Here is a 26,736-nt window from a genome sequence, read left to right as displayed (position 1 = left end):
AGCCATATCCTTCCTTAGCTTTATCTGACAGCCATATCCTTCCTTAGCTTTATCCGAGAGCCATACCCTTCCTTAGCTTTACTTCAAGGCAATCAATTTTAAGGACACTAAAAACCGTTTCCTTCTGTCCTAATTTTTAAATGTGTTTTGACTGACAGTTCACGAAGCATTCACTTGTGCCTTGTTTACCTTGGCAGCACAATTGGCTGAGCTAGCTGCTCTCCCTTTTAGCTTCACGACTGTGATCTCCCATGTGAGGGAAGCCCAGACCCTCCGACCTGGTTATGCTGCGTCCTGAAAATCTATCTTGCTACTTCGTTGTTCCATGCTAGTTCAAGCATTTGCCATAATTTATGGTCATTGGTTTCTGATTCCCCAAAGAGTCTCAGGCACTTGAAAAATAGCCACCATGGCTCAGGACGCACTGCAGATGAAGAGGAGCTCTGACTGGGTCTAGTTTAGCAACCAGGAAAGAATACTAAGATTCTTCTTTATGATGTCTATTTCTATCTTTAAAAATAAAATATTACACTTTACAAATACTCAACAGACAAACACCCTGACTGAGCTCCGGTCTCCATTTGTACACTCCTGTGGAGGGGTAATGGTAGATCCTAGTGCTCCTGTGGTTTGTCAGTAGTACAGCACATTACCATTGTTGTTGTTGTTTTTTCAGGTAATAAGGAAATTTATAAATTCTATCACCTATTTGAATAAGATTAATATTAATTAATGTAGCAATAGCTTGGTGATAGTATTTAGAATGCAATATAAATATATACATATATATGTATATTGTATATACTTGTATATATTTTTAAAAACAAGAAAGTGGCCAAGCCATGCTTCACCTGTCATCATTCTTGTGTGGCAAGCTCTTTCATCCCCCGAACCATCTGGTCTTTCCCTTAGCAACGTGCTCCTAAGAGGAATTTCATGTACAGGAAAAGACCAATGTCCTGCAGTAGGCTGAGACAAATCTTTGTGGAGTCTCTCCTGTTTATATTTGCCATGACCCTTCCCTGAGCTCTTGTCTCATTCCTCACTTTGGCTTCTAGACTTGTCTAATTATTGTCTAGCTATTTCAGCTCGTGCTCACCAAGAGCCTGCATCTGCCGTCTTACCTGGGTGTGCCATCATTACCCACGTCCAGAAGCCAAGCCATTTCTTGCAGTTGTTTTAACAATTATTGACAGAAAACCTATTACATCCTGGGTAATATGTTATGTGCTAGAAATATGGCCACAAGCCCACCTTCAGAGAGCCCATTCTCTATTTTACCAGGTCCACTAAAAAGGCAGCCTTTCTGTAACCATGCTCACACGGCTCCTTCAGCACTTTCTGTTCTCACTGTGTCCTCAGTGGCTGGAAACTGCCACTCACTGGACTGTAAGGATGGAGGCATGCTCAGAGGGTATAGAGCAGGCTTCCTATGCACAGAATAATACAATATACACTAAAGTGTTTATTTTTCCATGTCATGAAGCATCAGGACCATATTTGACACACAGATGAATAACAGTGTTGAGCTGGTGACCTTAATCTTAATCTGCGAGGAGAGGAGGGTCTCCAGGTTGCCGTTCTCCATGGAACTAGCACTTCAAGTCAGTGAGCTCCTTCTCCATCATTTCGTGCAAGACCATTTGTCTATGTGATCCAGTTTCAAGATGAACTGAGAAAATGTTCCCAGAAGGGTGAGATCAAGAGAAGGGGAAAAGACTGAAGCAGAAAGACAGCAAGAAGCATTGGTTCTGAGGGGAAAGCCTGTCTGTGTTCCTCTGGTGACTCCCAGGGCCACAGCTTTGCCTCATGTCTATTGCAGCAGAAGGATCATGAAACCATCATCAGGTGAGGGACAGGTGACATCTTAAGTCTTGCTCTATCTTTAGATGACTTTTACTTGAAGCAGTTCTTCACTTCCTGAGGGCTTGGCCAAATTTCTTTTAGAAAACTGTCAGTTAAAAGTGGAGAATGAGGGGGCTGGTGAGATGGCTCAGTGGGTAAGAGCACCCGACTGCTCTTCTGAAGGTCCGGAGTTCAAATCCCAGCAACCACATGGTGGCTCATAACCATCCATAACAAGATCTGACTCCCTCTTCTGGAGTGTCTGAAGACAGCTACAGTGTACTTACATATAATAAATAAATAAATCTTTAAAAAAAAAAAAGTGGAGAATGAGGACTTTTGAGGGCAAAATTGTTTTTTAAGAACTTACAGAACAAAAGAGTTTTGTTTGGCGAATCCGAGTATGAGCACGTTCACAGCAGGTAGTTTGCAGCTACTTCCAGCCAGGATTAATTGGAAACTGTCAGTAATATGAGGTCCTTTCTTGTTACAAACTCAGTTTAGGTTCTGGGGTGGGTTTTTTTCCCCTTGTAAAAAATGCAAAACACAACAATTCACCATCTGTTGCTCCTGTGACGGCAAATAGAGTTCAGGTGATTTGTGTGGCTAGATTGACTCATTTCTGACTTCTTAGCCAGTTTTTGAATTTTAAATTAATAAACATGATACTATACCTACATAAAGAGGAATGTTTGCAAAAAGGAAATTCCCAACATGACCACTCCATTAGGGTCAGGGTTTTTATTGTGGGTAAGAGAGAGAAAATGGGGCTGGTGAGATGGCTCAGCAGGTAAGAGCACCGACTGCTCTTCCAAAGGTCCAGAGTTCAAATCCCAGCAACCGTATGGTGGTTCACAACCATCTGTAACAAGATCTGATGCCCTCTTCTGGAGTGTCTAAAGTCAGCTACAGTGTAATTACATATAATAAATAAATAAATCTTTAAAAAAAAAAAAAAAAAGGTGTGCACCACTACTGCCCAGCTTAAAAACTTTAAGGGGGGGGGGAGGGGAGAGAAAGAGAATGAATGGCTAGAGGCATTTGGAAGAGTCCAGAACAGAGATAGAAGAAAACAGACTAGATATGGCCAGAACAAGGGAAATGGGAGGGAGGGAGAGAGTGGTGGGGTAGCAAGAGACAGCACATGGTGAGAGAGATGGGAAAGTACAAGAGAGTAGGGACTGGAGAGCATGCTGGACCAACCACCAGGCTGGGCTGTAAGGGCCAAGCCTGAAGAGTAGCAAGGGGAAGGAGCTCCTGCTGTGGGATGGAAAACTCATTCACAAGTTCCTGAGAAGTGCTGGCTTTTATCTAACCACCAGAAATCCTATAGTGCAGCTCATGCTCATTTCTAGATATATGTGAAGGGCCTGAGACCTAATAGTTATGTCTCTCAGTGTCTCAATGGAGAAGATAAGAATGAACAGGAGAAATTCTCATTCTGGAAACTTAGGAACATGTTGGGTATGATGTGTTTTTAATTCAAGAAGCATAGTAAAATGACTCGGCATGGTGGCATGTGCCTGCGATGATCTTAGCATGGCAGAAGAAGAGGGGTCAATACCAGTTCCAGGTCAGCCTGTGCTATATAGAGAGGAAAGAAAAAAAAGGAAGGAAGGAAGGAAGGAAGGAAGGAAGGAAGGAAGGAAGGAAGGAAGGAAGGAAGGAAGGAAGGAAGGAAGGAGGAAGAAGTGTAACAATCCAGTTTACATCAAGTAAGGAAAACTTTGACTGCTTCCCTTGCTTTCTCTGTCGGGGAAAGGCTATACCGCCCTTGCTCAGTCACATCAGCTGAGAAGGGCCTGGCCCAGTGCTCTAGCGCCCTCAGCATGCATAAGGCCTTGGGTGATCCCCAACCTCTTAAAAACAAAGAAACAAAAAACTTTTAAGTAGAAAAATAAAAATTCTTTCAAGTCCTTAGAGGTTAGGACTGTAATAAATCCCCAACATGTAAAGCCAGCTCCATAATGACCTCATTCTCAACTAACTTCCTCTTTCTTTTTTTTTTCTTTTCCTTTTTTTTTTCTGGTTTGTTTGAGGCAGGGTCTCCTATAGCCCAGGCTACCTGGACATTCACATTCATTGTGTTGCTGGTTTGTAGACTCCAACCTGAGCATTCCTTCTCTGGGGTCTTAAACACAAGGTTTCTACAACCCAGAGAGGAAAGAGACTCTAAGACACTCAAAAATGAATGAACTTAGCTGAGTTCACTTTCTGGTTATAGGTTTTTTTTTTTTTTCTTTCTCCATCTATTTGTCACCCCTCTTGACACATAACAGTGGTTTTTCTTCTTCTCTGGTCATGTTTTCTTCCTACTTGGTGTAAGGTTTCCCACAGGGCTCCTCAACTATATCTCTCACTAAGTGCCTGTGCCTTTATCCCATTCTGAACCTGAAATGTCACCTCTCTGCTCAGGAAGTTCAGCGGTCCTAACCAGCAAGGTGACTCTGTGAGGTCACTCACTCTCAAGGCAGTCTGATTTTCTTCCTGAGCTGCATGCTGATGCAAGCTCCCCGCAGCACTGTGGTCGTGGGCTCTCACAGTCATGAAGCAGCGATGTGCGAGTTCCCACCAGCTTCAACTCCCTTAGCTTACAGAGAAGCAAGGATAACCTCAGTGTGTCTCCCTATTGCCTGGGCCCTGGAACCCTCATGAGGGACTTCAAGGGAATGATGAAAGGACAGACATACAGACACATGGACAGGAAAACTGGGATTGGGTGGGGGTGTATTCACTTTGATAAAGTGGTACCTAGTACTGCTGGCAACCTCGACCCTTGCTGTATTTGTTAGGCATAGCACATAGGGTGGGGGTATTTATTAGCTAGTCTCTGGAGTCCGTCTCTGGAGTCGGTCTCTGGAGTTGAGCAGTCTACAGAGCATGTTCCAGGAGAGTCAGGGCTACACAAAGAAACCCTGTCTCAAAAGGTCACTAGCTTTTGTACACAGTGGCCACTCACACATAGACCACTTCTTCAATTCTTCAATCTCTTCAATTTCTTCATCTATAATTGACCCCACTGCTTCTATGATTGACTCTATCCTGCTACATGGAAGGTAAGGACTCTAGACTCTGATTTGAGGCCTCTAGGATATCTCTCTCAGTCTTGGTTTGGTACAGCTAACCACAGCAGTTGTGACACCCAGAAGAGAACAATTTGTTTTGTCCCCAAATGGCTCTTTCTCCACATAGTGGCTTGCCATGCATCCTTGGAGCTATGCATGGGGAATGAAGTGTGATGCCAGTCCAGACCGAGGGACTGAAAAGCACTGTTGCCACAGTCTTCCCGGAGGGGCAGAAAATGCCATTATTCATAATTTACAACTTTTAAGTACTCTATGTTTCTTCAACTGGGATATAATCGTGGCTTTAAGTGTGTGAAAAGAATAAAAATTAGGACATTTATTAGCACACATTAACAAAAGTCTACCGAAAACACAAGAGAACATTAAGGTCTTCGTCAACACCAGCATAATGCAGGCCAGAACCTCACTGTACAGTTCAAATGGACACCAAGGACCAAGCTTTGTAAAGAGTCAGAATGTCTTTATGAAGAATTTATACCCAGCTCATTTCAATAAAGCCATATGTTAAAATCAGAAAATTTTTAGGAATTGATGTATAACTATGTTGGTACCAATAGTATTTTCATGGAAAACCCAATTCCTCAACATGTCAAATAAATCATGTCACAAAAGCTTACCCATGGAAGCCATACTGGAGACACAGAAGAACTTTACAAAGGGACAAAGTCTTTGAACGTCTAACAAGTACTCTAGGGGATCAATTAAAGAATAGCAGGAAGTGGATGCATTCCAGACTGAGTATTTTAGCAAGATCCATCTCTACCTGGAAAAGCATCATCAATCATTCAAACCCCCATACCACAATGATAGGACTTTCTGCAGCCTTTCCCCAGAGAAGCAAAGACCTTCAGTGCATTAATGTACAGAGAGTGTTCCAGGCAGTGGAAGCAACTCACTGACTCCAGACCCTCTGCTCTGGGCTGGCAGATTACTCTGTGGCCGAGGGAAGATTTATTATATCTTGGACTGCAAAGATTCTTTTTTGTTGTTGTTGTTGTTTTTATTATTATTTTATTAGATATTTTCTTCATTTACATTTCAAATGCTATCCCGAATGTCCCCTATACCCTCCCCCTGCCCTGCTCCCCTGCCCTCTCACTCCCACTTCTTGGCCCTGGCGTTCCCCTCTATGGGGCATATAAAGTTTACAAGATTAAGGGGCCTCTCTTCCCAATGATGGCTGAATATGCCATCTTCTGCTACATATGGACTGCAAGATTCTTGCTTAGTAGGAAGGGAGACTGCCTTTTCCCTACCATGTGTCTGCCCCCTATTCCCAACTAACCTAAAAGGGTAGGCATGCAGTCCTCCATTGCTAGGCTCTTGAGGACAATATGAGCTCGTATACGAACACCAAAATACAACATCCAGACTTGAAAGCACTTCAGGCACAGGCCCTCAGTGGAAAGTTTTGCAAACATTAGAATAGTCCCTTCAGCAGAGCACTATGGTGCATACCTGGAGGGCCAGCTTCCTGGGGAGTGAGGTAGGAGGATCAATTGAGCCCACAAGTTCAAGACCAGCCTGGCAATGTCTCAACAACAAGAAGCAACACATCTTGTCTGTCTACAGCAGTTACCACCGACTTGTGTGCATGAAGAATTGTGATACTGTAGTTGTGAGACACCAACTACTGTGTTACAATAATGTGACAGCTCTGTACAGAACGAATTCAGATGCAACAAAGGGGAAACACTTTCAGCTTGGGGACTGCAAGAACATAAGGCAGTTTTCTCTTTTGATTATGTTGGGTTTTTTCTATTGTATCTGTACATTAGTATTTTGTGGTTTTGAGGCAAAGTCGTGCTATGTAACCCAGGCTGGCTGACGTGGAACTGGTGATCTCAGTTTCCCACATGCTGGGATGACAGGTGTGTGCCAGCAAACTCAATTACATATACTTCTTAAGTTTGTTGAATGAAACATTTATCCGCATGAATGGGCTTTATAAGACTTAGTTTCCTCCGCTGCAAGGTGAGGTGCGTATTGCTTCATTTTAAGCTCTAAGAACTGCTGAACTTTTAATGTTGACCATTCATGAAGTTAATAGAAAATATAACTGAAGGATGAAATGTCAAATCTAGAATTTGGAAGTGACCTACGCACAACCTGGGGTTATTTTCTTTTGAAATGTTACCTTCTAGATTTGACTCATATCATAAATCAGCTACTGCTTGTAGACACATTTGGTGACTTCACTTAAGCCTGAAGAGAAAGTGGCTTGTACGGGGTCATCAGATCTCAAGATGTCATTGTCCTGAAAACAGTGCTATGTTTCTGACCACACATTATTAGCAGAGTGATCAACAAAGACCAGGAATGCCAAGCAGACAGGCCTGACCCTCAGTAGCGGTTACCATCTGAACACATACATGCTGCAGTTCCCTCCTGGAGAAGTGGATTGTCTTTGGCAGCACACTGAAACTGAGGTTCCAGTCTCCAAATGAAGGCTTGCCAGCAAAAAGGCTATTCAGGTGGCCTCTGCCAAGCACAGATGGTGTCACAGCCCTCCCACATCCAGTAAGTTACTTCTACTAAGTGAAAGACTTGCCCTGGGAGACAAAACACTATCCTAAACTGGGTCTGGACCTGAGCTTAGCCATGCTGGTCTACTGCCCACTACTGGGCCAAGAATAGTTTAAAGCCCAAGTCTTCAAGGCCAGAGGCTGCAGGTCCATCTGAACTATGAGGCAGGGTAAGAGGCTGGACTTCCAAGGACCTAAGGGCACAGGATGTCACTGGAGTAAGCCTGTTGGGACCCACCAGGCAGGAGTGCTCTCTCACGTCCTCCATGTTCACCCTGGAAAAGCCAGCAAATGTTCCTGGTCTTTGTTCCCAACTCCAAGCCCAGTCTCTGTTAACTCCTTAACTTTCTTTTTACCTTACACATGATATCTTAAAAGTTCCTTCACTTACTCTAGCTTGCTACCATGTCTGGCATGTAATTCATAAGCAGGCTAGCTTGATACACTAATATAATGTGCTATGGGCACCGCTGACCTTCTAGTTAGGCATTGACAGGATAGGGAAAGGTTTAAGGGCTGGCACCAGCTAGGACTCCTGGCCTCAAACCATCACCCATTACCAAGATTGCCCCACAACACAGAGGGAGAGACTTCTCTTAGCATAATGTCTTTTAGGCTTATCCATCTTGTGACAAATGGTGAGACTTTTGGGAGCAGCAGCTATCCCATTGTCTGTATCTACGCTACAGCTCCTCTTTCTGTTTGTCTGCTGTCAAACCCTCGGGTTATTTCTGTGTGTCATTGTGAACAGCACCACAGCGGACAGAAGATGCTCATTATGTTAGAGTTTCCAAATCCACACAGAGCAGGTTTGTTTTTGAAATTTCTCCAGAAACCTCCATGCCATGTTTCCTCGGTCTCCCATCTTTCCGCTGTGCATTGGTATAAGCAGGGTTAACTGAGCACCCATGCAGGTGGGCAGTTACCCTCTAAGTCTCCCAGAGGAGGCTTTGAAGTCCTTGGTAGACTGCAAGGTGAATACCCAAGCAAGGTGCCTGGGATAGAGTATCAATGCTTACTAACACTTTCACAGACTCTGGTTTGAAAATACACACACACACACACACACACACACACACACACACACACACACACATACACACAGGGCTTACAAAACTATTAAATTATACTGCCTAGGGAAACAAGCTTAAAGCAATCTGAAAAGTGGTGTTTGCTCTCAGTTTTCTCTATAGTAGACACAGCATTCACATTTGCACTTGAGGCCTCAAGAAAGGAAACCCAGGCCAGATGGTCCCCATGATCTCCCTGAGAAGGGTCCCATTTGCCTTCCCCAAATATCCCGAACTAGAAACCATTCCTTAACTGTAAGTCCAGCACACCGCCTGCTCCAACATACTGTGACATCATCAAGGATGCCAAAAGAAAATTTGCAGATAACAAGAAGGATTTTAAGAGGTAAGTTTGAGCAGCATTGTGGCTTTGATATGTTAAGTAACCAGAAGAAATAGCAGGAGATGCCTGAACTTGATCTCTCCTGATGAGGAGTATTGGGTTGTTTACCATCTTATAAGTTCCCAGGTTCTTTTCCTATGTCAAGTGTCTCTGTAGTTGAGTGTGGAGCCTGACCAGTATCAGGGACTAGAGAGGGTAAGAAGCCTTGCTGTGGGGTTCACCCCAATGTAGGAAGACCAGATGTCCTGTATCAGCAACAGACTGGAGCATCACCACTTGCAAGGATGAGCTTTGGAAAGCCAGAAGGTCGTGTTGTGTGGACATAGAACTGGGGTGGCAGCTGCTATGGTATTGAAGAGATCGAGACAGGGTGGACTTTTGGAAAATGCTTTCTCAGAGAACATTTTCTGCTTGTGCTTGAGCTAAGTGCTTGCTTGTGGGCAGTCATGACACTTTTATGTGCTAGAGTTAGGAACAGGCTATGCAAGAATGCCCATGAATTTTTACAAGAAAAATCTGGCATGATCCACCTCATTGTGTCAAGGTAACTGTCTAAAGACTATTGCCTTGGGGGATGGAAGGACCAGAGCTAGTTCTGGGAAATCAGTGCTGCTCAGGAACAGGGGATAAAGGAGCAGCCAGAGAGGTCCTACCCCGAGCAAAACACAGTGTGTGCTCCTCCCCCTGTGGGTCCCCAATGACCTAACCCCACAGCCCCACCTCCACCAGCAATGCCAAGCATCCCTGAACAGTGGGAAAAGGCTTGCAAGCCCAGATAGAAGCAGTGAGTGATAGATACCTCAGGTCACAGCAGGTGCCTGGCAGCACCACAGGCACCTGCTCTAAAAGGGACCTTGGGGAGGGCTTAGCACACCAGTTGATGTGCTGAGGGGAACAAAGGGCTTATTGATGGATTCTGTCCCACACAGGACTGACTTCTTTATTTTTAAATATTAACTCCAAATGTTGATAGAGCTTTCTTTATATTTTACAGAGTAAAGCAAAGAATCAAAGACGATATCAAGTTCCTGAGAGAGCAACAGGAACTGATCGACAAGGAGCTTGACCGGTGTGTCTCTCACTTGGCTTTGTAGTGCTTAAACCACTTTTAATTGACAAAAGAACTCACAGAAACCCATGATGGGTTTGCTGTGTAAATATATATTTAGTATCTACAAAGAGTTATATCCTACTTAGCAGTTCACCAGTACTTTGGCTAGCAACCTTCCTAATGCTGCAGCCCTTTAATACAATTCCTCATGTCGGTGACACCCATAAAATTATCTTCATTGCTACTTCATACTGTAACTTTTTACTGTTATGAAACCTATAAATATCTGTGTTTTCCAATGTCTTAACTGACTGCTGTAAAAAAAAAAGGGGGGGTCACTACCCACAGGTTGATCTAGAACAACAAATCAACTCCTTCTATTTTAAAGAGAGAAAAAAAACCCACCTTCCTGCCAACTTAAGTACTTAATTAATTGCTAAATTAATTGTGATTATCTATTTTTACATCAACCATAGGACTTAGCCTATAACTATGCCCTTTCTGGGAAGGACATAAACTAGAAATCAGCCCCTCTGCTGGCTTCCCTGGAATTGCAGACTTGTGTCACCTCTGTCCCTGCTACTTTTTCTACACACAAAAACTGACTTCCCCAATGGAGCAGGGATAATTCTGCTGCTTTAATTTATTTTATAAATTGGGGAATAGGAAAAGAGAGTACAGAGAGTGGAGGTGGGCCGAGGCTCTCCAAACAGATGCTGCAGCTCTTTAACCCCCTTCGAGAGACTGAAACTTGGCCACTCTCTCCTGTAAATGGTCTGGATTCCCAGTCACCAGAATAAGTCCAACCATTACCTTAAAAGGAAGAGAGGGAGGGAGGAAGAGAGGGAGGGAGGGAGGGAGGGAGGGAGGGAGGGAGGAAAGAAAGACAAGAGAGGAAAGAAAAAGGGAAAAAAGAAAAGAAAAGAAAGAAAAGAAAAGAAAAGAAAAGAAAAGAAAAGAAAAGAAAAGAAAAGAAAAGAAAAGAAAAGAAAAGAAAAGAAAAGAAAAGTGTTTTTCCATTGAGTAGTTGCAAACCAAAACCCTGGAAGATCCTTAGGATCCTTCCTCAAGGACCTTGGCCTAGTGCCTACCCTTGCACAAATGAGCCTTGACCATCTGCTTCTCTCCTTGCTCTATGCCATTGTGTAAAGCCCTCACAAGATCTGGTAAGTGGAGGCAGTTAGGGTGATGCTATATCACATGTCTAACTGAAGGGGACAGTCGTCTATTAGGATGGGAGTCACAAGGTGGTAGGAACAAAGGCTTTAAGAAAATGCTTAGATTAAAGATGTCTGCTTTCTAGCCTTCTGTATGAGGCAGTGGCAGTAATTTTTCCTGAGTTTATTTCCTCAATGATAAATAGAGAATAAAAATTATCCCTGCTTGCTACAGTTGTAATGAGGTAGGTGCATTAACATGCGTTCAGTCTTGGCAAACACTGGCTAGGAGATGTGTATGAACAGTCTGTTTGCCTAAATGCTTTTCTTTATTTCATTAGGATCCAAGCAAAGGCTTCCAAAAATCTACAAGAAGTCAAAAATGAATTTGAGAATTTTCTACATAATCAAGTAGGTTTCCTCCTTCCTGAAAATAATTGAGTGTTCTCTCCCCTGCTTCTCACCTCCAAACCTCACATGTTTCATAAGCAATGCATGGTCACACCCAAGCTGCAGTGGCAGAAAGGACACATTCTTATCATCCACTGTCCCCTGCAGAGGGGAGATCATCCACTCTCAAGTCCAGCCATAAGCTCATGCCTACAGTTCTCATTCCTTGCTTCTAGAATAGTCCCTGAGACCATTACTGCCTCCATCAAGTGCAATTGGATTAGAAGCTAGAGGAAATTATTGGTGCTTGAAGTTGTATTTTATTTTTTATTAATTCAAGAGAGCTACATGACAGCATTGGCCATTTGAAAAGAATATCTCTCACCCTCAACCCACCCAAACACAATAAAGACCAGGACAAAATGTCAAACGGATCTCAGATGTGAGAAGGAAAGAGGGATGAAGAGAGTGCCTGCCTGTTTTCCCTGTATCTTTTCTGTTTTTCCAAGCCTTCTGAGCAGCCCTGCTAAATCTGAAGGATCATGCTTTCCCAAAGGGGGAGAGGGAGGACACCAGCATGCCGGAAACTAGCAGGCTATGCTGCCTGAGCCAAGGATAGAGAGCCAGTGTGAAAGGTTTCCCCTCTGCAGTCCAGACTCTGGAGCAATCCCATTGGCTGCCAGTCTGATACCCAAAATGAGAAGAGTAAGATTCTTTTACAGAAAGTATGATTCTTATGGAAAGTCATGAAACATTCAAGGGTTTCTCTTAGACACATAGGATCATTGTCCCCTTTTTTTTTTTAAGCACTATTCCTTATTCCTATTTTTTGATGTATTTCTTCCTACTGAAGAATGCCAAGAGCTCTTACACAGGTAACAGCAGCAGCAGTGCACTTTGCAGAGGGTGTGCCTCACCATGGTACACTACAGCCGTACCTCACGCTCCTTCCTTGTTACCTGCAGGAATCAGTCTTCGCTCAGCTTCCATCAGTAATTCAGACTCTTGTGCAGTATCTCCAGACTTAGAGCCCACATTTTCAAATGCTAAGGAGCCAAACGATACATTTGCAGACCAGATGTGGGCTATCCATATGTGGCCTGTTTTCAGGTTCTAAATGCTGCCTGGTCCAGCCCGTGCAGCTGACAGGATTCCTCAATGCATTTCAAAGCAAACCCTGCACTCCCATAGAGCCTTCCTCAGGCTCTACTCAGCTTGACTGGTCTACACTGCCTACTCACTAGCTTTCAGAGTCTAGCCATCCTTCCCAAGTCTTTTTATTTATGAAGCAATGCCCTTGGTCCCATCCCTACTCTTCTCAGAAGAGCTGGGTATGTCTCATAACTTCTAGAACACCAGGTACTGAAGACAAGTTTGAAACAATCTTAACAAACAGGAAGCCAAACTAGAGTAGAATAGTTTCAGTAGATTCTGTACCTCACCAAAGACAAAACACCTCGATAGACTAGGTTCTCTATAAAGGTGTGCACTCTGAACACTTAGAATGACTGTGTCCCCATTGAGGTGTGCACAGTGAACATCTAGAAAGACTGAGTCCCTGTGAAGGTATGCACACTGAATATTTAGAATTCTGAACATTTTCATCATCTTCCTATGAAGGAATTTCATGGTGAAAAATCATCAAATGGACTAACAGAACAGTGACAGTGACACATGATCTAAGTTTGGTTCTTTTTTTTTTTTTTTTTTTTTTTTTTTTTTTTTTTTTTTTTAAAAGAATTCTAAACCAGCCACAAGTAGTTGTGGGGAATACAGCCCATTAAAAAAATATGCAGGATCATTAACTTAAATAAATTCAGATCTTCAATTACTGTGCTTAAGAAAACTCAAAAAATTTTCAACAAATTTGATACAAGGTTTCTCAGGTATTTAGAAGGAAACATGTCAGGAGTTGGTTTTAGGATGAATCTTGGTTTCCCAGTGACTTGTCCTTTAAGAAATACTTTGGTGTGCCTATGTCTTTTGGAAACAGGCAGATGAAGAAACTCAGCCTCTGAATGCCTTTTAATGCCTTTTGTTTCTTACAGTCATAAGAAACAAAAACCATGGTGATCCCAAACACAATACAAGCTACTTCTGTCACCTGATTGTTTTAACCAAACCCTCTTTCATCTGCCATGAAACTTAGAAAGGACTTCCGGATGTCTGCCACTGGCCTGTCACCACGTGACCAGAGACTTGTGCCCTTACTCTATCACTGTCTGTTTACACTTTAGGCTTTTGATTATTCACCCAAAGCTGTATACTGCCCTACATCTGCCCTACAGGGAACCAGGTAGACAAACAAGCCTTGCCAGGCAGCCACAAGAAGGATGTGAGGTACGGGTGGGGCTGCCAGGCTGGAAAGGCATTGGACAAGTGGAAGTGCTAGTGGAAGGACAGTCAATTCAAATTGTCTTCTGAAATCTATCTTTTGGCTCCTCCTCCCAAAGTGATCTTCACCATCTTCAGAGATGTAGAAATCTGACATTCAAGTGTACTGTGTGTGTCTAATGTCTGCAAACCCTTAACCATGCACTTTGTTCCTAGCGTGTTGAGGCAAAACTCAAGGAGGAATATGGAGGATCATCATCACCATCAGAGTCGCCACAGTCACTAGAGTCACCACATTTATCGTCATCATTCTCTACCATATCAGAAGACTTCAACAATGTGGAAGAGGGCTAAGGGAAGCCAGCAGTGGCCGCCATTCAAGAGCAACACACAGTTCAGCTCTATCAGTTTAATTGGAGCAGAGTGTTTAATTAAAAGTACATTTCGCTGTTCATCTTTTAAATCTTCACATCAATAAATCTTAATCATATTTCAAAGGTCTATCTAAGCATATCCTTGGCTCTGATTCATAAAAATACACGTAAGAAAGAAAAGTAGTCATTATGAAGTCTAGCTTTCACCATTTCTTTAGAAATGCATCTTGATAATAGCTACTGTACCTCATAACACAAAACAGAAAAGGGGCTGATTTACTGTGGCACAGGAAATCCCGCCAGCTCCTTAATGCCCAAAATAGTTTCTCTGAGATGTTTGACATTGTTTAGGCCTCACGGAAAACCAAGGCCCCGCCTCCAGGCTTGGTGGCAAACAAGCTATGCTTCTCCAGAGCCAGGCGGGATGTGTTCCCCTGATAATAAGCTTCATGCACACTGGCGAGAAAGCTGGACAGCATGTCAGCGGGCACTAGGGACACAGTGCAGCCTCCCCATCCTGCTCCAGTAAGTCGTGAGCCTTTGGCCCCAAACTTCCTAAAACAATGAGAAAACAAAGCATTATCACCAATAAGCAAAATAATAACAACTTATTTGATACAGAACACAACCTCTTCCCAGGTTCTATGAAGAGAATATTAGCGTGGGGTTATTCAGCAATTTCAAGCTTTAAGAAGTGTATATTGGGGTCTCAGAAAGTAGTGTCTTCTACTCATGCAGACACATAAAAGTTGGGCACTGTAGCCCAGATTTGTAACCCGAGCATTGGTTAGAAGAAATAGAGGCAGTCAGGTATGTTCCTGAAGCTCAGTAGTCAACCAGTCTAGCAGAATTATGAGCTCTCTGTTCCCTAGAGACTCTATCTTAAAAATTAAGGTGAGAAGATATGATTTTTTAAACATATAAGATAGAGAACTATGGATAAAGACAACTTTTGGCCTCTACATACATGTACATATCCATGAATGTGTACTCTCTCACATGTGTAGACACCACACAAGAAATCTGAATTGAATATAATTTATAAGGTTTTTTCCCAGCACTTAGGACTAAGAACCTTTTTGGTGATATTTGAAGCTACTGAAGGCAAATAATAACTATCACCAGTGCCTACTTTACAGACCTAGAACCACTCACTGTAGTCTTGATCCCATAGCCATACATTAACCACTTGAAACTTGTGTAGCAAGGCTCCAATTAATCAGGAATAGAAATAAGAAGATGGACAGTGGACATGGTGACACAGAGAATCGGAAGGTCACCTCTAAAGAGGGTAAATCAAAGTCACTGTTACAGTATTGGACACTGGAAATCCCCTATAGCTGTTTTAACTGCATTCTGTTTATTGTTGAGAGCGGAGAGTTATGCATGTGTTCATGTTCCTGTACGAGCACATGTACAGGTATACCATGTACAGGTAGAGGCCAGAGGTCAACATCTGGTACCTCCTTCCACTCTTCTCCAATTTGTTTTTGAAGGCAGGGTCTCTCACTAAACATGAAGCTCACTGATTCTTCAAGGCCAGCTGACCAATAAGCCCCAAAGAGTCTTCTACCTTCACTTCAATGATGCTAAGACTGCAGGTGTTGGTTGCTTATAACTGCCTTTTCATGTGGGTGCTGAGAATACCAACCCAGGCCCCATGACTGCACAGCAAGCACTTTACTGACAAAGCCACCTTCAGCTTGCTCTCAGTTGTGCTCATAAAGCTTATCCATTTTACACACTGGCATCAGACTAGGGCTAAGGGCTGGGCATGCAGCTCAGTGATAGAAAGCTTGCTTAGCATGTATGAGGTCTGGGTTCAATACCCAACACCATAGTGAGAGAAAGAAAAAAAGAACCAGTCTCTTAGATCTGACAGCCTAGGTTTATTCTACATAAATTTATGAGCACAGAACCCATTAGTAAACTCTAAGTTGGTTGGTTGGTTGGTTGGCATAATGACTAATGGAAAATTATGCAAACCTTCCCACAAAATGGATGGTCATCCTGTGTATATATACCATCTTCCCTGAACTTTCTAGGACTAAGCTAACAAGTAGATCCACCTTGGCCAGTAAATGAAATGCTCGCTGAGAGGGGGCAACTCTATAAACTACCAAGTAGCTATAAATTGAAGTCACCATTAACCGGCTGTAGTCTCAAACCTTAGAACTGACCTAGTGCAAAAACCCTAAGCAAAACCGAAGGATCAGTTCTCTTTCAAATATGCAATTTATTCAAAAACATTTCCAATTACTTTTCCTAATGAAATTTACTCCAAATTAGTAATAGATTTAAAACTTCATAATTAATTTAGCCCAATTCTGTCCCCCTTTCCCCTGCACTTCCTGGAAAACATCAATAGAATGAATAGACCATTACCCCTCCTCCAGGAAGTTGGGATTACTACACATCAGCTACTCACTTTTCCCTTGGCGATGCTCTCCAGTGGTTGAACCACTTGTTTTATTCAAATACAATTTTCTTAAATGTGAAAAATGTGCTTACACCCATAAAAGGTTCCCAACCTTCTGATGACCCTCAAACAGCAGCTTATAGACTTCTAGCTGAATTCGGCCCAAACTCCTATCATCCAGATGAAAAGCTGCTTTAATTATGAGATTCTAGAATGGTCTTTACTTCTTAAGCTAGAAAAAGGCCTGTTGTAGTTTGTTGATTTAAAGGAGAAACTTTGCCATAGGAGGCCACATCAAATGCGGCCGGAACGGAAGGTAGGAGAGATGGGAGGATCCTTTAAATATCTCAGGATGATCCTTAAAGCCAACTGCAGCCTGCTCTAGATGACAGCATGCCCAGTTGATGCTCTGTGAGCATAATTCTCCAGGTCTTTAACGGCTTTCCATGGGCCCTTTAGGGATATTTTCATACACTTCTTTCTGGAATGGTTTGAACAGAGTGGTGGGCACGCATGCGAGGCCCAGGACGGATGATACAGTAAGCTTGAGGCCAACCTATTCAGGACAGACAGGAAGACATAGTGAAAGCCTTTCTCAAAACATTTTTTAAAAAGGAAGAGATGATTTCAAGAGAGTTGTTTCTTATCTACCTGCAAGGGATCCATTTTTCCAAACCTTACGTAGAAACAGAGGCTAAGAGATCTCTGGGAAAATTAATCTGCTTCTCTCTGTTCAGTTAGAACTGTGGCCACCCAGCCTGATGCAGAAGAGGACGGGCTCCATTTTATCACCCCAAGCTCCAAATTCATCAGAGCTCAAGATTTTCATCTTTTCCTTTTTGTAAAATGTTGTTGTTGCTCCTGTTTAAACAGAGTGAAGATCCATAGAGTTGAGTGGGCAGGCATGTAGGGGGAATCTGGGATGAGCTGGGAGACAGGAAATAATATGATCAAAATATACTGTATGAAAAAATTTAAAAGAACAAAGAAAGGCTATAATACACAGCCTTCTGACCACAGTCATCGGCGCTGGTGTTCACAAACCAAAGTAACTGTATCAGAAGTCAGCAGATTGCCTTGTACAGCTACACACACACACACACACACACACACACAGAGAGAGAGAGAGAGAGAGAGAGAGAGAGAGAGAGAGAGAGAGAGAGAGAGAGAGAAAAAGAGAGAGAGAGAGAGAGAGAGAGAGAGAGAGAGTAAAATACAGAGAGACAGAAAGAGAGACAGAAAGAGGCAGAGAAGTCTTAACAGCAGTGTTTCTCAGTGGCTCTTAAAGTGCCCTTTGCATGTCTCTGAAACTACAAGGTCTAAAGTTGGGAGACCAACAAAGGTGTTAAATCAAGAAGAAAATATAGATGAGCCAAGGTTGCTTAATAAACTTTTTTATATTTGAAGTTCTGAGAAAATAGTAAAATTTAAAAATATATCTCCTGCACTACACCAGGTTAGAGCAGAAGCAGGAGAATAGTAAGAAACAACCTTGTGCCATGTGAAATCTCCCACAGGCCAACTGGGGTAAGGAGGAGAGCTGTATAAAAAAGGGTCGTCAATGCAACGACTTCACACAGCAAAGGCCTGGGAGGAGACAGACCTGACTGGTAGCCTGCTACAGTCTGCTCGGATATCCTGCTTTCAGTGAGCAGATCCCAAAGTTCTGAACATCGTGGAAGGCATCAGGGGTGGGGGAGGCAGTAAGTGGGGGGACAGAAAGACTCAATTGCTATAAACTTAAAAGGGAGAAAAACAGCAAAATATGCCTTGCATTTCAAATTAAAGAAGCATTTATGTTTTGTACAAATAGAGTGCAGATCCATCTCTGCAGCCCAGAATGAGCACAGCTCTAGTTTTTTTGGTAGGTTGTAATGAACGCCGCTGGATATTAAAATACAGATATTATGTTGGATAAATATGCACAATGTACAGTCTCTCTTTCACTGCAAAGAGTCCTAGTTTCTTCTCTTTGGAAAGTGGCAATTATCTCAGGGAAACGAACCTTCCAGCATAATTTCTACAAGTTTTTATGTTAGACTACAGACATTTTTCAGATTGTTTTGGAGTCAAGAAATTGAAGTCTTCCAAAGCTGCTGATGTAAGAAGGAATGAGAAAACGAGTTGGCAGGTTTGTTTCAGAACATGAGGCATCAAAGGCCATTGAGAAGCAGTTCTTTTGGGGGGCAAATTGAGTGTACAGTGTATCCGTGTCCCTAAAATTCCTTCCCAGGGGGACACTAGGCAGCATGCCCCGCCCCCTCCAAAGGTCCCAACAACAATCAGAGACTTGGTTTCTCCAATGTTCACTTGGTGGGGGTAACTGATGAGTTTGCTTGGCTTCTCAATATAGCAGGTAAGGGGTGACTTACAGACGTGTGTGTGCTCAAGTGTTCCCCAAAGGACTTCACCTACAAAGCCTTTCCTCAGCATTGATGAGGGCTTCCCCTCCTCTAGTCTTCCCATGCCTTTATAACCTAGCCCCTCTCAGGGACCAAGTACACTTAGGGCAGATTGGATGAGCTGGGTACTCAGTGAGGGTTTGTGACCCTCCCGGGCCCTCAAATGGGGGCTATAAACAGCCAACCAGCCCAACTAAAATGATCTTGCAAGCGCTCACAGGCGAATGCTCCAAGATGGCTGTAGCTTGCCTCAGAGAATGGTCAGTCACTCACAATACCCTAGAGGTAAAAGACATTTGCCTAGAGAGATAGGAGTCCCCAGAACAGGTAGAGTGGTCCTCTCCCTTCCTTGGCAGGGCATGGAGGTCAGCGTGTGAGCCAGTGAAAGACCACACAGCTATGACTGACTTGGCGAGGAGGGGCTCAGGAGGTTGGGCAGCTCAGCTGTGGGGTCAGGGCTGAGGGAAGACTTCTGAAGAGAGTGGAGCAAAGGAATCCCTGCACCCACTCTCATCCTGAGAACCCGACATTTGTCTTCCTTAACAGCTTGGGCAATAACAGCAATAATGCAGGGAGGAACCCTTTCTAATTTCAACAGTGGCCAAACAGAAACAAAAAGCATTAACTTTTTTTTTTTCCCCTCAAGGAACCAATAACAAATGAGCTGTCCCACATGACTTGGCTTAACTATTCTGTGTTCCTCAGGAAATTCTACATCAAAATTTGAATTTACAGTTTGTTCATTTAAAATAGACATTTTTATAATTGGGCAAAGACTGCCTTCTTCATTCATTATTTCATCTCATCTAATAAAAATTTGAACATTAACTTAATTTAAAAAAATCAACCTAACTACATAAGTGTAATTTCCTTTTGGTTTTCTTTTCTTTTTTAACAGGGTCTCATCCTACGGCTCCTGGCTGGGCAGGAGGGCTCTTATGTAGCTACAGTTGGCCTCCAATTCCCAGGAGTTTTCATGCCTGGGCCTCGCAAGCACACACCCTCAGCTCTTGGGCCTTCTGTGTTCTAAACTGATTTTTCTCTTGATGAACAGGATGGAAATGTCCTCTATGCTGTCTCACTGTCTGACTACTGAGGACCACTTTGGAAAGATGGTCTAGCTTAGGTCACACAAACCTCCAGAGTGTGGGGTCTGTAGTGATCTCCTAGCCTCTCAAGCTCTGTTCCCACACACAGCCACATATCTGTTCATGTAAATACTTTCCAAAAAGGTTTCTCAAACACACAAAAATTTTAAAGTGCGACCAGGTAGCCAAAGGTGACAGTGGCAAAATGTCATTGGCAATACTCCCTGAACCCATTTCAGATTTCCCTCGCGTGGTCTCCCAAGATGGCCAACAGGCCAAGCTGCCTAGTCTGTCAGTGCTATCTTTTCTTCTCTGTGACAGGGAAGTCTGGGGCTGCTGTGTTTATTAAACAGAAAGCCCTCTGCCGGCCCAGCGTGGCTCTGCCAGCCCAGCGTGGCTCATGCCTGGCACTCTCAGGACCCTCCCAGGACTTGCAGCATCTCTGGGTCCCTCCCGGAGATGACATCAGGGAGGCCGAGGTGCTCTGCAGACCTCCTGGGCTTAGCTCACGGCTCTGCTTTTCTGTTTCCCCAAGGGTTTCATTGGGTTTTTGATTTTTGTTTTTGTTCTTTCCCTTATGCCTGGTATCCTTGGCTGTCTTCAGCACCCCTTTCCTGCACCATCACGTCCCAAATACCCACGAAAAGACAGTGCCTTGGCTTCTGTGTGACTGGGCTGACTGGGCAGGGAAGGTGGCAGCGGCCGTGGTGCCCTGCCCCCCTGCAGCTGTGCTCCCAGGGCCCTGACTGAGGGAGCTCCTCACACTAACAACTGGGACTATCTGTGGCACTAGGGGATAACTCTGACCTTGAGTTGTAAAAAAAAAATGGCTGCCCTCCCCCAAACGATAATTTTAGAAAAAGAAAAAAAAAAAAAACATTTCTCAGTCAAAAAACACCAACAGTTCTCTTGGTTCCCTCCTTTCCTTCTCCCACAGAGTGATAGTTGCAATGGTCTAGAACCTTCCTTCAGCCATATCTAGGACAGAGTCAAATATCACATCCATTGCACCCCTTTCTCTTCTGGAAGCCAGAATCCTCCCCACAGCTGACAGGGTGCATGCAGTATGAATCCTTTCCACAGCCAATGGGGTCAATGTAGAGTGTCATCTCCACAAATGCTCAAGCTTCACCTCCTCTCTCTCCTTCCCTCCCTGCTGTGCCTGTCTGCTTGTTCCTTCAGGTCTTCCATTCCAGAGTGCTTCCTCAGAGAAACCTTCTCCAACCACTCCAAATGAAGACTCTCCCTTCAACCATATCAGTCACTATTCCTCCCAGTTTCTGCCTGCAACATTTATCACAAGCAATCAAATTATTTTTTAAATCATCACTAATCTCTTTGCCCACAGAAATGTAAACCGGTGCTGGTGACCATCCCAGGAGAAGAAAGCACATTGGGAAATTCCAGGAGGCTGGCAGATCCCACCTGTACTGTTTCCGGTTAGATTCAAATTCCCTTCCCCCTTCCAAGCCAAAACAACTTATTCCTCATTTCTACATAAATCATTCCCCTTCCTCTTATGTCCAAGACTGAGCAGTGTTTGTCTCTTCCATCACTGGGCCCTTGATGCTTTCTTTATTTAAATTAAAACAGGCATTGGAAGGGGGGTTGGCAATTAGTGAGCAAATGCTGACGTCAGCAGGAAGTGCCTCAGCCACTGTGTACAAGCTCCTGGCCAGGCCAGGCAGGTTCCACATGCCATTTGTGATCCACTCTAGCTGCTGGGTTTAAACTTTCTGACTGGGTGTGGCATGAGCCTGGCAAGCCACAGGCGCCAAGTGGCTAATTACATTTCCATTGCTAGTTGCGTGCAGGGCTGTGTCATCGTCAGAGTGAGCTAACACAGGTCATCTGATTCCCCTCCAATTTCCCTTTCAGTTCTCCAAGGTCAGTGTGGGACCTCCCTGGGAAGGACTCTATTATCCCCATTGTTGCACAATTACAGGGAGGTCTGGAGATTTTGTGAAAGAGGCTCTCTCTTTACACTTCTGTCATAGCCAAGTTTATAAACTGGCCTTTCTTTGGTCTTCATTTCCCCTAATTGCCCAAAATAAATATGGCAGTTCAAGAGGGGCTTTCCAAGTGATTCTTCCAGCCCACCTCCTTCAGCAGAACTCTCAAGGTCAAGACCCTCTTTTGACTCTCTTCTAGACAGAACTCCATTGGGTTCCTAGGGGTTTCTGAAACACATAAAATGCCCATGTCAGAGATCAGCTGCCTTCCTGAAAGGTCTAATCAGCTAACAATGAAACTGGTTCCAGATTGATTTCTGTGCCCCATAAAGTCAGGTCTCAAGCCACCCTGCAGACATGCAGGAAGAACATGGGAGGGGGGGCTCTACATCATGAGGATTGGAGTCCCTCATATAGGAAGGATTCATCTAAATTATGAGAATACAGCTTTTTGTTCATTGCACCAGCATTCCCTGGTGGCATGTTTTGGTTCCCACATGGCCCTCTCAGCTCACCGGCAGATGTCCACTAGCTGGTCCAGCTCAGGGCAGCTGCACTCATACATGTCCCGGCAGCTTCTGTGGCTCTGGTTCATTAGCTCCCCCAGCAGCTGGACTGCATTGTCTGGTGCATCTTCACACACCTGCTTAAACTGCAGCACGCGTGCAGCCTCACTGTACACATGCTTGGCCCGCTGGTAGAGCTTAAAGGTGAGTTCTGAGGGAGAAGCATGGGGAAAGAGACAAGAAAGGGTTACAGGACTATCCAGTGCCAAGAAAGACTGTGTGTGTGTGTGTGTGTGTGTGTGTGTGTGTTGTGTGTGTATGATGTAGCCCAGGCTAGCCGATTCAAGATACTCCTACCTCAGTGGCACCAGGTCTGAGCCACCACACCTACCTAACCATCTAACATACAATTTTAGTGGCTTCCATTTCTGTCTTCACTATCGGTGCCTGGGGTTTTCAGAGGGTCTCTATTTCACTGTGTGTGTAATTGATTAAATCCACAGGTAAATCAATGTCACTTCTTCCTGAGTACTGATCTAAGATCTTCCTCTTTTACTCAGCACACCCAGACAATGGCACACACACCGAACTTTACCATGGCAAGGGAGAGGTGGCAATATGAAGCATGTCCTACATGCCATCTGCCTTAAAGGCACAACCTCCAGCACTTGTAGCAGCTTAGAGAGATGAGCAGAATCGTTAACAGATCTCCTGAAGATGCACATTCAGTAATTATGTTTCTGGAAAGGTATCCCAGGACACAATGCTGGGGAGGAGGCGGGTATCATCGGGAGGAGAGACAGAACTTAAAGTGAGATTATGAATATTCATTATATACATGTGTGGGACTGTCAAGTAGTTCTAGAGAAATAGATAAGCACAGCTACTTACATGTGTATGTAATTGTATTTACATTTAATATAATTATACGTTACAGTATTCTTTACCATAGCCAAAATATAAACACTCCAAATAGCTAATAACAGAGAACCTTCTGAAAAAAAAAAAAGCTACACTCATTTAAAAAGAAAAACCATTATGGCTATTAAAACTCAAATACTTGGACAATTTGCTACACAGGAAATTGTTCAACACTGAGGGAAATGACGACACAATAGCCTGTGTATAACTGGCATTAACTGTGGTCCACACATGCATACGTATGTGCATGGGAGCCTACAGAAAGCACTACATGTCAACAGTGCTTATCTCTGAAACCCATCACAGACACATTTATTATCCTCTTGGAACAGCTCTGATTCTGCAATGCCCTCAATGACTGTCAACTGCAGTGACACGAACCTATCTAACTGCATTGGCTGCATCACGTTTGGCTCATTCCTGGGGTAGCAACGGAGGCCTTCCTGAGGCTATGAAACACTCAGACTAGAGTGGGAGTTGGTGTGGTGGATCTAAGGTGAGCCACTGAGAAAGAGCAGGATGTGATTTCGGAGGTCTATCAGCTGTGACAACCAGCTGTGCCCCAATTTGCTACCTCGTGGCTCCATTTCCTGGTCTCTGAAATGAAATTTACTTCTCAGGGGCCTCTGGCTTTGTTCTTTGGTAACTGGGAGAGAAATTTCCTCTCTGCAGGACAACTCTGTGTCCTTGTAGGCTGCCCCTACTGTGGGGACTTCTGTGACTGCTGCTTCTGTCCATACCGAGTTCTATACTCAGCCCCACCAGCTGATCAGTAGGGAATCACACCAGGGGGTTCCTTGCTGTCTTAAAGCTAAAGGATGAGAGAAAATTAGCAAGAGATGAGAGGGAAGAGAATAATTACAAAGAGATATCCCTTGGCTGTAACGTAATATCTTTGTCTTGGTCACGCCTCTCTTTAACCTGCATTTGAATCAACACTGACAGGCTAAGCTCTCCTGCACAGGGCACTTGTGTCAGTTACTACTCGGTCCACAGCCATTTTCCCACTGTTTATCATAGCCCATGCTCGGCCCCAGAGGGACCTCTTCCTTCAGCCAAACTGCCCCATCTGCAGTTGCTCTAACAGTCTTTGCTTCTGGATATACTCATTCATCACACACAGAAACCACTTCTTGCCCTCTCTCTCTCTCTCTGTCAAAACTTGACTTCGTTCTGAAGGCTCGGATTACATCTTACATCATCCTTGGGGCCAGGAGGGGCTCAGCTGGAAATCATTGACTGACTGACTTTGTAACATGCTCAAAGTCCACGCTCTCATCTGGGCCTATGCATTCCTCATCGTGTTAATTCTCAGAGCTCGGCAAAGGTTTCGAAGAGTCCTGAAGTCAGACCTTGAATTTCTTAGCTCCATGCACCCTGAAAGCAATGCTCACTCCATATCACCTCAACCGTGCCTTTCATGGCAGAGTCCAGTGGTGTTTAGGGTTAATTATGATAAAACTGGGACTTTTAATTTTTTTTTTTTTTGACTTTTACTTTTAACCCCAGTTCAAAAGCAAACTACCTTCGCCTGGACTGTTGCTCTGAGAAGGAAGTAGAAGAGCTACCATTGACAGTTCAACTGAGGGTCGAGACAGAGGAAAGGGGACAGCTGGCAGGGTTCCCTTTATTACTAAATCTGTAACTGCTGACACCTAATGTGGGTGAAAATAGATAGATAAATAGATAGATAGATAGATAGACAGACAGACAGATAGACAGACAGACAGACAGACAGACAGACAGACAGATAGATAGATAGAATCCACTGGTTTAATATAAGTGAGGAGACACAAAACATGTTTTGTTCCGTTGATAGCCAGGTCATATGAGTCACCCACACTATGCTATCAATTTGCTGTCTCCAGTCAGCTCCACAGAAATAGGAAATGGTTTATTTTAGGACAGTGTCAAAACATCCCAAGGAGTAAGGGAAATCTTTACCAACAAAACACTGGCAGATAGCCTCTCCAGAACCACATCATTTGAAGAAACTGCATGGGGAATGTTGGCAGCTACTCATCAACATCTCCAAGTCAGAAAGGAAAAGTAAGGCAAACTGACATATGTCATGGTCTGATTCCCCAACAGGCTCATGTGATGGACTCAGTCTCCAGTTAGTGGGCGCTGTTTGGAGAAGTTATAAAATTCTTATGAAATCCTGATGAAGGAACTCCATCACTGGGGGCAGGCTCTGGGGACTTAACCTTCTCCACTTCCTGCTTCTCCTCTGTTTCCTGTGCAGAGAAGAGGTGAACAGCCATTATGGACTCTCTACAACCATAAGCCAAAATAAACTCTCTTTTAGCCAGGCATGGTGGCACACACCTTTAATCCCAGCACTCAGAAGGCAGAGGCAGGTGGATTTCTGAGTTCGAGACCAGCCTGGTCTACAGAGTGAGTTCCAGGACAGCTAGGACTACACAGAGAAACCCTGACTCAAACAAACAAACAAACAAACAATAAATAAATAAACTCTCTTCTTTAAGCTGTTTTTGGTCATGGTGTTTTAACACAGCAACAAAAAAGGATGGGTGCCAATTGCTTTTTTCATACATGTTTAATACAACACAAGTTGTAGAATGTACATCATGAAAGGAAAGAAACTGGCGTTAGCAACTGTATTATAATGCTATTCTATTTTATAAAGCTTGAAGTTAGAAGGCAAGGGCGTAATGTAGCAGCTTACATTTACGTATTTATGAGTACACACACATACATATGTATGCAACAACGATTAATGGAAAAGGAGGCCATGAATTTGAGAGAGAGCAAGGATGGGTATATGAGACAGTTTAAGGGTAGAAAACGTAAGGGGAAATTATGTAACTATATTATAATTTCAAAGTTTTTTAAGAATAAAATAGGAACAAACAAAAATAAAACACAAAAATTAAAGTTGAAACAAAAACTTTAGAATATCAACTTTAAGGTTCTATGTTTCAGTTTTACTTTTGAATGACATCACCTCCCACAGTAGTAGAATCACCACCATGTCCCATGAATTAAGAACTCTGAGTTTCCAGGCCCATTGTAGCTTACAGCTTCATCAAGGGAGACCATGAAGCCACACTTCTGTGAGTGCAGAGCAGTGCTGATTGGGTGAAAGGTCCCTGCATACTGCTGTGGTGTGAAAACATTACATGTCAGTAGGATAGGTCCACACAGATAGCACAGTGGAGACTACAGCAGCACAGCGGAAACCACACCAGCACAGCGGAGACTACAGCAGCACAGCGGAGACCACACCAGCACAGCAGAGACTACAGCAGC

At 43.6% G+C, this 26,736-nt stretch overlaps 2 protein-coding genes across 5 annotated transcripts in view; one reads left to right on the top strand and one right to left on the bottom strand.

Annotated features, from left to right (window-relative positions):
* Positions 1-14,302, top strand: part of Fam227b (family with sequence similarity 227 member B) — a 150,621-nt gene extending 136,319 nt beyond the window's left edge. The window contains exons 14-17 of the mRNA XM_021192197.1: positions 8,797-8,872; positions 9,864-9,938; positions 11,419-11,488; positions 14,018-14,302. Coding sequence (XP_021047856.1) covers positions 8,797-8,872; positions 9,864-9,938; positions 11,419-11,488; positions 14,018-14,155 — 359 coding nt within the window. The 3' untranslated portion in view covers positions 14,156-14,302. The remainder of the gene's footprint in view (positions 1-8,796; positions 8,873-9,863; positions 9,939-11,418; positions 11,489-14,017) is intronic.
* Positions 13,388-26,736, bottom strand: part of Galk2 (galactokinase 2) — a 124,688-nt gene continuing 111,339 nt past the window's right edge. Inside the window, exons 9-10 of one of the 4 annotated variants that reach the window (XM_021192200.2) lie at positions 22,552-22,753; positions 13,388-14,730 (exon numbers count right to left, since the gene is read on the bottom strand). In XM_021192200.2, coding sequence (XP_021047859.1) covers positions 14,523-14,730; positions 22,552-22,753 — 410 coding nt within the window. In that variant the 3' untranslated portion in view covers positions 13,388-14,522. Of the gene's footprint in view, positions 14,731-22,230; positions 22,265-22,551; positions 22,754-26,736 lie in introns of those variants that run through there. The other 3 variants (XM_029536486.1, XM_021192199.1, XM_029536487.1) reach the window with 3 other exon arrangements.

The sequence above is a fragment of the Mus pahari genome, chromosome 3 (assembly GCF_900095145.1).
Source record: "Mus pahari chromosome 3, PAHARI_EIJ_v1.1, whole genome shotgun sequence".
Lineage (NCBI taxonomy): Eukaryota > Metazoa > Chordata > Mammalia > Rodentia > Muridae > Mus > Mus pahari.
This window is presented reverse-complemented; position numbering and strand designations above follow the sequence as displayed.